General features: G+C 41.3%; 1 protein-coding gene across 6 annotated transcripts in view; it reads right to left on the reverse strand.

The window, feature by feature from the left end:
• Nucleotides 1-17,868, reverse strand: part of wtap (WT1 associated protein) — a 43,290-nt gene that overhangs the window by 21,736 nt on the left and 3,686 nt on the right. For all 6 annotated transcript variants that reach the window (XM_078405111.1, XM_078405117.1, XM_078405114.1 and 3 more), the window contains 4 exons: nt 15,192-15,229; nt 15,038-15,093; nt 10,992-11,050; nt 1,930-2,057 (listed from right to left, as the gene is read on the reverse strand). In XM_078405111.1, the coding sequence (XP_078261237.1) occupies nt 1,930-2,057; nt 10,992-11,050; nt 15,038-15,093; nt 15,192-15,229 (281 nt within the window). The remainder of the gene's footprint in view (nt 1-1,929; nt 2,058-10,991; nt 11,051-15,037; nt 15,094-15,191; nt 15,230-17,868) is intronic.

The raw sequence follows: 17,868 nt of genomic DNA on the forward strand, positions 1-17,868 counted from the left end.
GTCAGAGTGAGGCTAAACGCAAATTGGAGGAACCGCACCTCATATTTTGCTTGGGCAGCTTTCAGCCCAGTGGTATGAATATTGATTTCTTTAACTTCAAGTAACCCCGGCATTCCCTCTCTCTCTATCCCTCCCCCACCCAAGTCGCACCAGCTTCTTGTTTTCACTCAACAACTAACAATGGCCTGTTTCCTTTATCAGTTACTTTTTTGCATATCTTTCATTCATTGTTCTTTATCTCTCCACATCATCATCAATAACTCGTTTCCCTGGCCCGTGACTTTCAGTCTGAAGAAGGGCATCGACCCGAAACGTCTCCCATTCCTTCTCTCCAGAGATGTTGCCTGTTCCGCTGAGTTACTCCAGCTTTTTGTGTCTATCTTCGGTTTAAACCAGCATCTGCATGTATCTTCCTACATAGAAAGTACAGGATGTGGAATGTGAAATTTCCATGGACTTTCTGCCTTTTTTCTTCTTAAGATACAAGCTCTGTTTCGATGGTGCTGTGAAGAATCTTCAGCACATTTTGTAGATGTATAATTTGCAATGCATGTGATGGAGGGAGTGAAGTATAGTGACACACGAGGAGCACCAAACTTCAAGTGTCGTTTGAAATGTGTCCATTAAGACATGGAGATTATTCCATCTTGACTAAACCTTATACATGCAAAAAGGCTTTAGAGATCAGAGGTGAGTTAAAATAAACTGCCCAGGTTCTACCTAGTCATGTTGATTATGCAGCTGATCCAAATTATTCCTGTAAATTGATGAGAACATTGATGCCATGGTAGTGTGGGGAGGAGGAGAGTGGAATGGAAGAGAAAAGGTTTTAGCAATGATAATGCAGCTGAGCATTGGACTGCTACTGCAATTCACCACAGCAACTACATGTAAAAGTTCAGCAAGAGAAAAAAATTGTTAATTCATTAACTTTCTATGTTGTATCTCTAAAGTAAACTTGTTTTTCGATGTGGAAGAAACAAGTTAAAGAAAGGAATTCTGCTATTTAAAAAAAATTCAAGAAGAAAGTAGATGCATGTCGACATCCTAAAGGGATCGCGGTATGCAAGGAAAAGGCAGGAACACAGGCGTGGTGGGTGATCAGCCAGGTTCTCTGTGAGTGGAGGAGCAAGGCCAAATGGCCTCTGCCTGCTCCTAGTTTTAGAAACATAGAACAGTGAAATATAGGTGCAGGAGTAGGCCATTCGGCCCTTCGAGCCAGCACCGCCATTCAAAATGATCATCTAAAATCAGTACCCCGTTCCTGCTTTCCCCCCATATCCCTTGATTCCTTTAGCCCTAAGAGCTAAATCTAACTCCCTCTGATGTTTAATCAGCAAGGGTCACCAAAGCAAATCCCAAAATTTTCTGATCGAAGAATCAAGGAAAGATCATGTCAAATCTGAGGAAAATTGAACATTAACTTAAATTTCACAGGTGAGATTAATATTATCGAATCACTTCCTGACAAGAGCATTTAGAGTTGGGTTACAAAATATTTCTTCCATACCCGCCATTAAAATGACAGCAACAAGGCGATTTACCTTCCCTGCATCATGAATACATTAGAGCTGTGCTTGCTTGATTAGAAAATTTCAACATCTAAACTTTGAAGGAGCATATTCTTGTGTTTGCATCATCTTGTGATGCAAATTCTATATTACCAATAATATACAAAAAAAAGGACAAGAATTGTAATATGCTAAAAATGTTAATACATAAGGAGCTAAAGGAGAAGAGTTTTAGGACTTTGTAACAAAATGTAAGCTCTATAAATCGAGGCACTAAAAAGGAAAATTATATAACGCCTTTTATATATTGTCAGCTCTCTTTCAATTTTATTCAAGAGCTGGAATCCAGTACAAGAAATACCTCACTAACACCTAATAATAATTTTAATGTGATCTTTGTGCACAAGAAAATACTTACCGTACACTCTTGCATTTCATGTTCTTTTGTAGCTAGCCTCATAAGTAGGATGTTCTCCCTTCGGGCGGACTCATGTTGCTGCTGTTTTAGTTTTTCTTCTGACTCTCTTAATCCGCTTACATCATTTGCTGTTGACAGATAGAGTGCAAACAAATAAACATGATCAAATGCTTGTTCAAAATATAGCATTTAATGTCAGCTAATTTCAAATGTTATGATTTTAACAGGCAGGAATATATTTCGTAAATCTGTTTTAGTTGCATTAAATCTAATTCTGAGACTGATTTTGAATGTATTAATGTCAATTTTCAATCAGATATTGTTTACTCAAAAAAATCACTGCACATGTCAATTTTTCATTGTGGTTATATATCAATGTAAACACAAAGACTTTACCCGTCTACAGATTGTTAGTTACGCAATGTTTAAGAATATGATACTCATTATTTAATTATTTCACTTGACAACGAAATGGAATTAACTTTCCAATAGCAGCCATCTTAAGAGGAAGGTCTAACATCCCACCCCACTACCATTTGATCTATCAGTCATGGTGTCCTATAATGAGGCCCAACGCAAGCTTGAGGAAGAGCACCACAGTACGTTCCAGGCACCCACCATTCTCTGTATAAAAGAAAAACTTGCCTCTTTAAACTTTCCATTTCTCACCTTAAACCTGTGCCCTCTCGTATTTGATATTTCCACTTTGGGGAAAAAAGACTATCTACCATACCTGTGCCTCTCATAATTTATAAACTTCTATCGGTCTCAGCCCGTGACACCCTGGATAAACCAATCCAAGTTTGTTCAACCTTTCCTTATGGCTAAGACTCTAATACAGGCAACGTTTTCTTTTGCACCCTATCCAAAGCCTTCATATCCTTCTTGCAATGTGCCAACCAGAACTGCTACTCCAAATTTTGATATTTTGAATGGAGCCTAACCAAACTTTTAGAGCTATATCGTGACTAGCTAAGTTTTAAACTCTACACTCCAACCAGGAAAGGCGTATACTTGTGTTGCCACTTACAGAAAATTATACTGCCGAGGATTTCTTGTTCAAGTTTCCCTGTCCCGGGACAAGATCTCTAGAAAGTCCCTAATCAGTCCAATGCAAGAAACATTTCCCAGGATGGAAAGATCAAAGAAGAGGGCATAGCTTTAAGTTGAGAGGGCAAAGTTTAAAGGAAATATGCAGGGCATGTTATTTTCTGCACGGAGGGTGGTGGGTGCCTGGAACACGCCACCAGGGTGGTGGTGGAGGCTGATAGATTAGTGGTGTTTAAGATATATTATAAGAAAATAACTGCAGATGCTGGTACAAATCGAAGGTATTTATTCACAAAATGCTGGAGTAACTCAGCAGGTTAGGCAGCATCTCAGGAGAGAAGGAATGGGTGACGTTTCGGGTCTCGGGACCCAAACGGCACCCATTCCGTCTCTCCTGAGATGCTGCCTGACCTGCTGAGTTACTCCAGCATTTTGTGAATAAATACCTTTATATATCAAAACTCCTATGGGTCCTGCCGTGTACTGTCCCCCCCAAAAATTACAATAATTGTGTATTTCAAGAAACATTGCAGATTCACAAGAATGGATCATCAAGATTGTGTCTGTGCCCTGTAAATTGATGAATCCAAAATGAAGCCTCTATCATCCCACTGAGGTGCTCCATGATGTACAATCTGAGCCATTTAGCTGTATCAAGAGAGTTCATTTCTATCTATTCTTTACCTGACTGGATTATAGAGAATCGATTTGTATGGGTGTCAGGAGTTATGGAGGGAAGGCAGGAGAATGGGATTGGGAGGGAATGAAAGATCAGCCATGATTGAATGGTGGAGTATACTTGATAGGCCGAATGGCCTAATTTTGCTCCTATAACTTATGAATAGGTCAAATCTCACGCTCAAAAGCTAAAATTCAATTTTAAAAGAACCTCCAGGGAAACTGGCAAACTGATCACAAAGGACCACAATGAAAACTTGACTGATTTACTATTGTCATGAAGGGAACAAAACCCCTAGTCTTACCCCTAGTCTGAAAAAGGGTCTCGACCAGAAACGTCACCCATTCTTTCTCTCCAGAGAAGCTGCCTGTCCCGCTGAGTTGCTCCAGCATTTTGTGTCTCCCTTCGATTTAAACCTGCATTTGCAGTTCTTTTCTCCACCCCTAGTCTTATCCTGATTGTTCCATGTGTGATCCTAATGCTGCCACAGAAATTGTCTGGCAAACCACTCTGCCAAGCCACACACATATTCCAGTAATAAATATTAAATAACTTTATTTCCACCGTAATAAAGATTTGGCTTTATAACAGATCTAAAAAAATATAATGAACTTGCATTTTTGAGGTATACAGCTGATGAAGCAGTTTAATTGGAGATTTTCCTCCAATAGTTGCACAATGTTGAACTACCACAGATCATCATTTCAGCATAACATTGATCACCAGTTAGCTCAGCCTCACAGCCATGTTAGTGATGGCAGACAGACACATGTAAGTTTTTTCGTTCTCTATGTCATTTTTACACTAATTTGTTTCAGCTTTTGCCTACAATTGTCTTCATTCTAGTGACCTCATTAATTTTTCACCATCTCTACTCATTTTCTCCCTATTTTTTTCTTTTAAAGACAATTTACCTGCACAAGTTCCTGAGGCAGCAAGTTTACATACTAATCACTCGAGCAAAGAAATGCATCACAAATTCCGTAATGGATCAATTTGTAACTCCCGCAAATATAACCCAGTTTGGATTCCCGTTCATGCATATCCATTCCTTTCTTCTACCTTTTAGTTCTCAAAGCCATGTTTTTGGTCATTTTCACTAATACTGCCAGTTCTGTTTTAATTTTGTTTGAATACCATCTGCAAACTGCTTTGGGATATTTTGCGATGTTAAAGCTAGTTAATTAATTTTAAATTGGTTCTGATATTATCTTCACACGTCTTTTATTGCACTTTCCTCAGCACCATGATGGTTATCTACACTAATCACATTTGCCTGAATACATGCATGCAAACAGGATTAGCATCAGTGGCTTTACGGTCAGCATGAATAAGGTGGGCCAGACAATTCCATGATCATATTTATTTACAAAATGGAGACTTAAGTGCAATTCGACCAGGTAATAACAACTATGCTTATAGAAATATCACTTAACCAGTTTTTTTTAATATCAAAGGACACTTTAGCCAATGGTGTTCTGATCTTTGAAATATCCCTCTAATTTGGTTGTACGCAAAATTCATCTCTTTCTTATCTGCTACACAATGGCATGCAATGCCTGATCTTGACCAAGACCCAATCTCAGCACAGCTCAGTGTCAAAAAGCTGTTAGTATCCTCCAACATTTTCTCAGTTCTTTCATAATGTAATGTCGCAGCTCAATTAACAAACTTTCCTCGAGTGGATCTAATCAACAGAACAAACCAAAAACTTTCCAAACCCAAATCACCTTCATCAAGAACAATTTTGGTGGTCAAGCTTCAGCATACAGGTGATGTGTGTACAAACTTCATGTCATTATAGATTTGTTCACAAAAGCATGCAGAGCTTGAGGTGTACATTTAACACCTGTAAAACTAAGGTTAACTACTTGTATCCAACATCACCCCTCTGGTGTTAATGCTAACAAGGAGACACATGAAAATGTGCATGACTTCTCATATCTCAGGAGTCATCCTTTAACAAAAGTAAACACCAATGATGAAACTTGCCGTCAGTGGAAAGAGCGTTTGATGATCAAGGCCTCACACCTAGCACAAAATTCAGTCTACTGGACAGAAGTGGCATTGCCTTCCTGTACGCTTCTGACACCTGCACTTTCTACAGTACCTCAAAGCAAAGGGCAGGTACCCACCATTGCTGTTTCTGGAAAAACACATCTAAATCCACCGGCAGGATGTGAACTAATGTCAGCCACCTCACCCATGCCAACATGCCATACTTTCATGGCATTAATTAAACTTCGTTGGCTTAGACAGGCAACAGTGTTCACAGCCCGACATTAGAACACAAAATTTTAAAACTTGTCCAGGAACCCCCCGTGAGAAAGTAAACCCAACATGCCAGATTGATAGACATCCTTGGAAATCTGGAGGCACATTTTGGTGGGACTTTTGTTTGTCTGTTCTAAATGGTCATAAAAGATATTCAGCTCATCTGGTAGAGATGCTTCATTACTAGGGTTCACCCCCGACTTTGGCTTGTAGCCCATGATGGTATTCAGACACTGGCATAGTTGGCTGGCAGACACAAACTGCTGGAGTAACTCAGTGGGACTGGCATTTCTAGAGAGAAGGAACGGGTGACGTTTCGGGTCGAGACCCTTCTTCAGTCTGAAGGTCTCGACCCAAAACGTCACCCATTCCTTCTCTCCGGAGATGCTACGTGTCCCGCTGAGTTACCCCAGCAGTTTGTGTCTACCTTTGATATAAACCAGCATCTGCATTTTTCTCCTACACATAGTTGACTGGCATCTGCTTGATTTAATTAAAATCCAGAATAGGCTAAAGACTTTCTCTTACCAACCCTGATAGGTTTACGGATATTATATTTTTGGCCCTCATACAGTATAACATCAAATAAAATGACAATATACGCACAATTTGTTAATTTCAAAGCTGTTGAGGAAGTCTCTCTGCAATATCTTCCAAAACAAAGCCCATTAAATTATGGGTGTTGTGAAGAGTAGAATACATTAAGCATTCTGTCGTATTATGTTCAATTCTGGGCATAACATTACATGGGAATGTGAAGGCTTTGGAGAAGGTACAGAGAAGATTTATCTTAATAGGAATACAGGAATCACTGGCAATGGCAGGATTTATTACAAATCCGTTATTACCCCTGAACAGAGTGACCTGCCAGGCCATGTAGGTGTCACCCACATAGAGACCAGATATTGCCAATACCTCGATAGGTCACAAAGTGGCGAGGAAGGCAAATTTTCTCAGCTGAATGTCTTCATAGAGCCAGACAAATTTTTCATGACATTTTATCCAGTAGTTATGTCAGATTAGCATTTTTCTATAACATTCCCCGTCATTAAATTAATTCAAATCTCACTGTAGCCCCTGGGTTCTGGAATACTAAGACAGCAACCAAACCACAGCCATGTACCAGAATGGACCCGGGGGAAATCTGTACAGCGAAGCAGAGTTTGATCTAGAAAATACAAAGAATAAAGCTAATGTGGGCTTGTAAACCATGCACGGTGTAGAGATGTTAAATAATATTGTTTCTAATAGCTGAAGGAAAGCAGTAGACTGCAATGGTGATTTGCAAAAGAACAAGTGCCATATGATAAATTTTATTTGATATCACATTTAGGATTTGGAATACAGTGCAAGGTTGGAAGTTGCATAGAAAATTCAAAAGGAGCCTTCTACAGGGAGTTGGATAATACTTGAAATACATTTCTTCAGTGATTTTGTGTTCGAGCAGAGAAGTGGAAGATACAGACGGGATGATTTCAATGCTTCCTTTTGTTTAGTTTATGCTAATTCTTGGGCATGATGTATGAAAATCGAAAAGCAGTCCCTTTTTGAGGACATGCATTCAATGCAATAATTCTTTATGCTTTGGAAAGTACCCATGTCCCTCCCATATGCAACAAGCCACGAACTATTTATTGCATGCCACGAAAAATGCAAAAATAACCTCATGCATGTTCTTATTAGAAAGAGCATTTTGAAAGTGCATTATTTGAAACATTTAAAATTTTGAGCCACATAAGTTCAGTGTTCCACTATATCTAGCTGCTTTTCAAATAACAAGCTATTTAAGTCTGACAGGTTACACCTCAAGAGGACTCAAACCGTTATACATATGCAGGGCAGTCTGCTAGTGCTTTTGCGAAGGTGGCAATTTAGCTTAGTCAGTGGAGAGGAATATGAGAGGAGGCTCAGAAGGGAGGGAAACCAAATTAATAGGCCGTGCAAAAGGCATACAACAAATAGGATCAGAACATGGAAAAGTGACAAAAGACCAAATTTAAAGGGTATCCTATCTAAATATACACTGTATCCATTGCAAGATGGATGAATGAATGGACAAATAGTTGTAAATGGTTATAATCTGACTGCCTTTATAAAAATATCGCTGAAGGTTGACCAAACGTAAAACCCAAACATTCTGGACTAAGACAGGCACCAAGGAAAATGAGGTTGCACTACTAAGGTATGACATCAGTATAGTGATTAGTGTATCTTGGCTCAGAAGATTGTGTTCTTGAGGTAGAATTTGGCTGCCTGGAGCCAAGAAGACACTAGCCCGAGTGGACCCGACACGTTGGGTCCATGACTCTCCTGATTGCCATTCCGCCTCCTTCCGGTCCCGCTTCTTCCGTTCCACTCCCCCCCCACCATTGGTTGCTGCTCCCGTCACTAGTGCGGGTTCCGCCCCCTTCCTTCCGGCCCTGCCTCTCCCGCTCTCCTCACCCTCCCCTCATTGGCCGTCACTTGGACGGGTCCCGCCCCCGCGGCCATCTTGGGCTCGGCAAGTGGAAAAGCCATTTATTAAAGTTTAAATGGTATTTTTTAAAGTTTAAAAAGTGAATAATTTTTTTAATATATCAACCATGTGAACCACAGGCCAATGTTAAGGTGGGCCTAAAAGTGTTAAGCTATCGTGTACTGTTTTGGCTGTATTTTGGGAACAAATCTATCCACAAACCCACAAATATACAAGATGAGAGTTTTTAGTAATATATATACTAGACCAAGTGGACCCGTTGGGCCCATTCCTCGTAGAGGGGGGACAGGGAAGGGGAGAGGGTGTGACTGAGGCCACTCTCCCCTCCCCCACCGCCACTCTCCCCCACTCTCTCTTCCCCCCACCCCCCCATTCTCTCCTTCCTCACCCCCCTTTCCCCCACCACCAACCCCCCTCCCCCGCTGTCCCCCTCCCCAGTCACACTCTCCCTCCCACCACCACTCTCTCCTCCCACCCCCCCCACTCTTACTCTCCCCCACCCCCCCTTTCCCCACCAGCCCCCTTCTCTCCTCCCCCACCTCCCGCCTCCGTCCTCCCCCCTACCCTCACCCCCCATCCTACGCCCATTCTCCCCTCCACCCACTCGCTTGTTATAAACAGTCGCTGCGAGAGTGGTGATTAAAGTGGCGCAAAAATTGTGGGGCTTTGATTTGGCCAAATCACAGAAATAGATATATAGATACATACGGATATATATATATGTACACACACTAGACCGTGGGCCCGTTGGGCCCATTCCCCCACATTCTCTCCTCCCCAGCCCCACTCTTACTCTCCCCCACCCCCCTTTCCCCAGGACCCCCCTTTTCCCCACTCTCTCCTCCCCCCACCGCCACTCTCCCCCACCACCCCCTTCCCCCCATCCCCACCTCCCCAGCCCCACTCTTACTCGCCCCATCCCCTTTCCCCACCACCCCCCTTTCCCCCACTACCAACCCCCCTCCCCCTCACCCCCACTGTCCCCCTCCCCAGTCCCTCTCTCCTCCTCCCCAGTCCCACTCTCCTCCTCCCCCCCGTCCCACTCTCCCCCACCGCCCCTTCCCAACCAGCCCCCCTCTCTCCTCCCCCACCCCCCCCACTCTCTCCTCCACCCACCCACCCTCACCCCCCTCCTCCACTCCACCCACTCGCCCCCCCACGCCCACTCCCCTCCGCGGACCCATTGGCGGCGAAAGCCACTTACCGAGCGCCGGAGTGCGGCCGTTACTGTGGCCTGTCCGAGCCAAGATGGATAGAGTGGCGGCGCGCTTGGCTCGGGCGATAGCAGGGAGAGCATCGCCCTCCTGCTCGGAGTGTCCCCCGGGTGTGGGAGAGTGGGGAGAGAGGAGAGAAGCGAGGGGAGAGAGGAGAGGGGAGCCCCTGATTGCGGGCAGGCGGCTCCGCTAATGGCGTCCATCTTGTTTGTGCGAGTGAAGAGAGAGGCCGTGCGTGCCCTATGGTGATGTCATATGCACAGCACTTTGAAAAAGTGTTTAGAAATGAGTTTTAAACTATCAAATGTCTGTAACTTTAAAAAAATACTACCAATTTAAATAAAACTTGTTATAAATAGTCACCGCGAGAGTGGTAATTAAGGTGGAGCAAAAATTGTGGCGCTACGGTTTACCGTTTTGACAAAATCACAGAAATACATACGGATATATTTATATATATAAAAAGATCTGAGTTTTAGTAGTATGTAGATAAAATATATATAGATAATATATAGAATGTTTCCAGAACTAGAGTAAAAATGATGCGGGGTATACAACAACTGAAATTAGAGGTCGTAACCTCTTACAGTAATTGCCCCACCATAAGTTATTGTTCTCAAGGCAGATTCCCAGATGTTCTTTGAGGAATAAACTGGCTATCAGGCCAGATCAGGAACTCTCCAAAATTGCACATGATAGATTCTGGAATGGTTGCTGTAGTTGGAGGGTTATATGTGCCACTCAGCTATTGCAGCAGAGAGGAAGAACGGAATGATTGATTTGTTAGCCTGCCCATACCAGACCCATGCCTCCTTCTTTTTCCTGGCTAGAATCTCAATTTCACTCGTCATGCAGGGTTCCTTACTCCTCCTACCGGCCCTGTCCTTCACTCAAACAGGAACATGCATACCTTGAACTCTCAATGTTGGACTTTTAAAAGCATCTCACTTTCCGGACGTCCCATTGCCAGCAAACTGATTCCAATCAATTTTTGCAAGTTCCTGTCTATAACCAAATTCGGCCTTCCCCAATTTAGAACTTCAACTTGTGGGCCAGGCCTGTCCTTGTCCATAACTATTTTAGAAACATAAAAAATAGGTGCAGGAGGAAGCCATTCGGCCCTTCGAGCCTGGCCCACATCATCTACAATCAGTAACCTGTGCCTGCCTTCTCCCCATATCCCTTGATTCCACTAGCCCTTAAAGCTGATAGAACTGTGGCCGCTGGTAGAAAAGTGCTCATGCACTGAAACTCCAGCAGTGAGCACAACCAAACTATCAACGTTTACAGGACCTTTGCTACTTAAAAAAATCTGTTGCAGGCTATAACCAGAAATACAACGAGTTATAAATAAACTAAAACAACTTACAGCTGAGCTCTGAGCACTTAGTCTCTAATGCATGTACATAGACTTCTTGTTGTTTCCACCTGGAGGAAGAAAGAGTTAATTAGGCAATGAATCACAACTACAATGAAGTAAAGCATGTTTTGTTTCATTGTCATATATCATTGAATTTGGAAAAAAGATAGAGGTAAACCATTTTACTTTGGCTGATTTATTCTAAATTACAGTCAAGCTCTATTTTAACTTATTTTATCCAGTATGATTCAACAAATTCAGCCCAACTCGGTATAAAATTGTTAGCCGACCTGGACATGAATATACCACAGCCTCACTAATATGTTTGCAAAATGATCACACCTCAAAAAGATGGCTGTAATTTTAAGATTATACCAATGCTTCTGTACTCTGTCCGAGGAATCACTTTTTTGCTATCTCTCCCATCATGTCATCTTTTTATTATATTAATCTCCTGTAAGAATTTCATTGTTCCTTTTTAATACATACGACAATAAAACATCCCTGACTCTCTTGCCTTGACTCAATAACATCAACTCCTAATGTTTCACATTTTTTAACTATTCATCCATGGAATTTAACCAGCTTTACCTCCTAGTTAAATTGAAAGGGGACCATTATCCTTGCAGGGAAGATTTCTCATGCTTCTCAGGACAGTTTAAACTAATTTGACAAAAGGCTAGGAAATCCAATAGCAATGTGCCAGGTTGGAAGATTGACCTGAATGTAGAGGATAAATTAAGCATGTCCAGTGGGCAGAACAGAAGCATGTTAGGGAGCATGGGACTCAAATGCATTTACTAAGGCAGATGAGCTTAGAGCGTTGATCATCACGTGGAATTACAATATTATAACAATCACAGAAACATTGTGACTGAAAGGCAAGACTGGCAGCTTATAGTTCTGGGCTATAGAAGTTTAAGACATGACAGAGGATGATGCAAAAAAGGGGAAGCTGCATTACTGATTAAGGAGAGCATCTCAACAGTACTTAGGGAGGATATCCTGGGGATGTATTCACACAGGTAGAATTTAAGAAGAGAGGACTTTAGAGATACAGCGTGGAAACTGGCCCTTTGGCCCACCAAGACCACGCCAACCAGCAATCACCCTGTACACTAGCTCTACCCTACACACTAGGGACAGTTTTTACAATTCACAGAAGTCAATTAACCTACGAACATGTACCCTTTTGGAGTGTGGGAGGAGACTGGAGCAGCTAGAAAAAACTCACGTGGTCATAAGGAGAATGCACAAACTCTGTACAGACAGCACCCATAATCAAGATCAAACCTGGGCCTCTGGCACTGTAAGGCAGCAACTCTACCGCTGTGCCACTGTGCCACCCCAACAACTTTGATTTTATTGAATGGTGGAGCAAGCAGGTTTATGGGGCCAAATGGCCTACTCCTAATTTTATTTTAGTATTTCTTAAGGCATCCACCTAACTAATTGAAAGGAAAATGTATAAAGGTGCAAAAATAAAATGAGAATAAATTGGCAGGTAATGTAAAAACAGGTGTAAGATTGTCTACAAGTATGCTACAAGGGGTTACAAAAATAAGCATCAGCCCTCAATAAACTGGTTGCAGGAATTAGTAATGTACAATTTTTTTTTAAAGACTACAGACCAGCCACCTTAACATCAATTGTTGGGAAAATACTAATTATTATATAATAAATGGGCTTCCAGAAATTCAGAACATGGGCATTGGAAAATCAATATTGTTAAGATGACATAATGAAACTACAAAGATACATAGAAAAGCTTTGGCAGAGGACAATGTGAAAAATTGTGAAATCGTCTTATTTTGACAGGAAAAATAAAAAGTAGAGGATTCTAAAATTAGAGGGCATAGGCTTCGACTGAGAGGGGAGTGATTTAAGAAGGACCTCAGGGGAAACATTTTCACTCAGAGGGTGGTCTGTATCTGGACTGAGATGTCAGAGGAAGGTATGGAAGTTGATACAATTACGACGTTTAAAATACATTTGAACAGATATATGGACAAGAAGGGTGTAGAGGTATAGGGGTCAAATGTAAGCAAATGTGACTAGCCCAGGATGTTGACTTGGTCAATATGGACAAGATGAGCCTTAGGGCCTGTTTCCATCCAGATCAAAGCAATCTTCTTGAATAACATCCTTTCCAGAATCATATTGATTTTATCTACCAATGGCACACAATGGCTGAGGCAAGTGCCATTCACAAAATGCATTGCATCATGCTACCCCGAAAGCAATTCCCAAATCTGTGATCTCTGCCACTAAGGACAAAGGCAGCAATGGCCAAAGGACACCACCAGCTGCAGGTTGCGCTCCAAGTTACACACCATCCTCAAATGGAAATTCATCACTGATCCAAATCTAAAGAAGGCACAGGAACATTGATCCAATCTCCCCTTTCCGTGATGTAGTATTTCACGAACATAATTTTTGACAGTTGTTTCAATCTGGATTTTTTTAAACATAAACACCAGATTAATAAATGATTAGGATTAAAGGTAGGGGCGATATACTGGAGAAGGAGTTTTGATGTCTGGACTGGAACATTTGCAGATCATGTGCATTTCACACAAAATATTCCTTTTAAACTTGCATTAATCCAATCAATGGGAAATACGGTACATGCAGTTTCCTGTTAAAAAGACTTTATTAAGAAGCAACAACACAGATATTCTAATTGTGACTTATTTTAATTTAAAAAGTGGTTCCAGTATAAAATTGGAGAAATAACCATTGCTGAAAGCAAAAGTCCCTGAATCTAAAACTGGAGAAAACATTGGGAGCAAATGGTTACTAATTGAGGAAGGTTAGAAAGTTTCCTTGTCTGTAACATAGCATATCAGTACGAACTGAATGGAGGACACCTGCTATAGATCATCAGCAAAAAGACCCATGCTATGCTACTATTAGATATCACTTTACTGGGTGCTCAACATCCTTTCAGTAAAAGACTATGTAGCAAATATCAGTTGGAAAAGATCACTATCTGGTGTCAAACTGCGAAAATCTTGAGTCAAATAAAAAAACAATAGAATAAGAAAAGGACACATCACTTGCATCTCTTCCAACATCATCTATTGCATTTAGTGCTCCCATTGTAGCCCCCACTATATCAGCGACTGTTTCACTGAACACTGCTCTGTTTAGTTTAATTTATTGTCACTTGTACCGAGGTACAGTGAAAAGCTTTTGTTGCATGCTATCCAGTCATGCAGAAAGACAATACATGATTACAATGTTCACCAAGGACTGCTGGTGTTCCTGACTGCTATCCATTTTAACTCCCCTTCCCATTCCAATGTTTCTGTACTTGGACTCAACTGCCAGTGAGGCCACACACAAACTGGAAGAATATCACCTCTGCATGGGTAGCCTACAATCCAACAGTATGAACACAGAATTATACTATTTCAAGTAATATCCCCCCCCCCCGACCCCTGCCCCTTCTGTTCACCCAACCGCTAGCCTTTATCAGTATCTCCGTCTATCAGCCAATCACCCTCACCTGTATCCACCTATCACTCACTTTGCTTAGCCTCACCTCAACCTTTCTCTATCTTTCTCCCCCATACTCTATCAGTCTGAAGAAGGGTCCCAACTGGAAACACGTCTGTCCATTTCCCTTTACAGCTGCTGTATGACCTGCAGAGTTCCTCCAGCACTTTGTTTTTTTTTTGCTCAGGGTTCCAACATCTGCAGTCTCTTATGTCTCTACAATACTTTCAGGTGCTATACTAAAAAAAATGAAAGCAGGCTTGTTAATTTTACTTATTCGCAAAATGCTGGAGTAACTCAGCAGGTCAGGCAGCATCTCGGGAGAGAAGGAATGGGTGACGTTTCGGGTCGAGACCCTTCTTCAGACCCTTCTTCTGAAGAAGGGTCTCGACCCGAAACGTCACCCATTCCTTCTCTCCCGAGATGCTGCCTGACCTGCTGAGTTACTCCAGCATTTTGCGAATAAATCGATTTGTACCAGCATCTGCAGTTATTTTCTTATACTACTTGTTAATTTTACTCTTGGTTTCAAAATTCAATTCATTAATCATTACCTGGAACATAACTCATCTCGGGACAGAGTCTTGAAGTCTGATTCACTTAAGCGAACCTATTTGTGAAAGAAAACAAGTCAGCATTATTTTCTGCAAATGACAAAGATATTGCCTTGTTGAAGTTTATGGAAAATGTACACTCCTTTGTACTTACCTTCTTTGGCAGAGGTTCTTCATTAGTCATTCTGATTCCTGAAAAAAAAAAAATGGTATTTTAAGATAATAATCTAAACATCAACGCACTATCTTCACATAATTTGTCAGGAATTATAGAATCAGAGACATCAAAGCATAGAAACTGGATCTTTGGCACATCAAGTCCCACTTTAAGATATACAATGAAACCCACTCGGTCACAGGGAGAATGAGAATACAAAGCCGCTGAGGTCAGTATTGAACCTGCGTCATTGGTGCTGAGGCTTCACCAAATGCACCACCTGCAAATTCTGTTAATATACTACTCCAAATTCGTCACACAATAACAAATCTTACTATCAGCATGTTCCCATCCCTAAAATTTTGCATATCACAAAATAGCAAACAAAATCTACAATTCAGTTTGATTAAAAGGACTTAAATTGATAATTTCCCCACATAGCCAAGACAAAATTTCACAATGTCACTGAAATCCTAATGGCAAAATGCATTGATGGCCTCAAAGTTCACACATGCAATGCATCATGTAATACTAAAATTTTCTATTGGAAAGAGTGCATACATTCTTCAACATTGATCCTAATCTGAAAAATTTGGAAACTAAAGAAAAGTACAGCATGCCTAATTCAAAAGCACTTCAAAACCTCCATTCATTTCAAACCACTGAATTTAGTTCCTTCATATTCATTGCCATAGAAAAACACCCTATGGAACATAGATGCGAGCTGTATAGAAAAGAACTGCAGATGCTGGTTTAAATCGAAGGTAGGTACAAAATGCTGGAATAACTCAGCGGGTCAGGCAGCATCTCTGGAGAGAAGGAATGGGTGTCGTTTCGGGTCGAGACCCTTCTTCAAACTGATGTGAGCTGGCTGGGAAAAGAAGATATGTAGCATCCACAAAGGCATGAAGAAAATACACACAGAGCAAGAGAGGGAAAAGAAGATGGCAGATGTAATTTCAAGCAAGAAACTGGAGAAGTTTGCTGTAGCGGTATTAGAAAAATCCTATAAATAACAGATTCATCTAAATGGTTACATTTATTCGAAGATCTTGATTTGGTGAATCATGAAAGTAGCCTGATGCCGTTTATTGCAAGGGATTTGGGGTACATAACTAAGGAATTATTTTTACAAAGTACATCAATTTGTGTGAGACCACAACTTGCTAATTATCAAGCAATCCATGTAAATTCCATTAATTCATCTCATAACAATTGCATTATCCATTCAGACTGAGTGCCATAATTTTAATATCTGATCTGATGTCTCTATATAATTATTAAATTCTTTGTCACTTAGAGGTACAACACCAAATGGAGTTATTAATGCTGTACAATTCGTACATAAATTCATATTATACCAATTTAATTACACAAATTCTGCAAGTCAGCGGAAAAAAAACAAATCCTGGGACGGGTGAACAGTGGACCTTGTAACTGTCATTGCAATGACCATTTAGAACGTTTTGCCTTTGGTGTCCTATTCTGTTCCTTCAGTTGCAACAGCTGTTAAGCTCTGAACTTCACTCTACCATCTCCTTTATGCTATTTTAATATTATACTTTCTTAAGGCATAGGAAGTCGAGAGTCAGAGTATTTAATTGAGATATATGCACTGCCAATGGAACAGTGAAATTTTTACTTGCTGCCGATTTACAGTCCCATTAACACAACACACAAATAAACACACAATTATACAATAAGCAGTAATACTAGGTAATCAAACCATAATGGTGCAAATCCAAAGTATGGGTCGCAACCAAAGTCCATAGTAGATCATAGTTGCCCAAGTAGGATTGTTCCCATAGGTAGCAACAAGATAAGAGCATGGCCAGGGTGGTATGGGTCTTTGGTGATATTCGCTGGTTTTCTGAGGCAACACCTCCTGTAGATTCATTTGATGGGAGGTCAGTACCCATGATGGACTACCAGTGTCTACCACTTTCTGCAGCCTCCTTCATTCCTCTGCATTCACGTTAACGAACCAGACGACGATACACCCAGTCAGTATGCTCTCTACTGTACACCTGTAGAAGTTCAACGGCGTTTTTGGTGACATACTGTACCTCCTCAATCTTCTCAGGATGTAGTTGAGGAGCTTTCTTCATGATTGCATCAAATGGTCAATCCAGGACAGATCTTCAGAGATATGCATGCCTATGAAATTTAGTTGCATCGTCGTCCCATCGATGAAGACCGGTTCATGAATCCTCGGCTTTCCCTCCCTGAAGTCAACACATCAGCTCCTAGATCTTGCTAATGTTGAGAGTGAGATTGTTGTTCTGGCATCATTCAATCAGATTATCAACCACCCTCCAAGACTCTGACTTACCATTATCTGTTATTCAACAGTGGTATTGGCAAATTTAAAGATGCTGTTAAGCTATGGCTAGCTACACCGTCATAAGTAAAGAGGGTAGATCAGGGGACCGAGTACACTGCTTTGAGGTGGCTGTGTTGATGGTCATCGAAGAGGAAGTGTTGTTGCCAACTTGAACTAACTAGTCTACCGATGAGGAATTTTAAAGTGGATGATTGGGTTGAACACATAGCTGCAGTTGATGAAACACAGTCTGCCGTATGTGTGCTTATTGTCCAAATGGTCCAGTGCAGAGTGGAGAACCAGTGAGAACTCATCTGCTGTCGATCTGTTGTGGTAGCAGGCGAATTGCAG

The sequence above is a fragment of the Rhinoraja longicauda genome, chromosome 9 (genome assembly GCF_053455715.1).
Source record: "Rhinoraja longicauda isolate Sanriku21f chromosome 9, sRhiLon1.1, whole genome shotgun sequence".
Classification (NCBI taxonomy): Eukaryota; Metazoa; Chordata; class Chondrichthyes; order Rajiformes; family Arhynchobatidae; genus Rhinoraja; species Rhinoraja longicauda.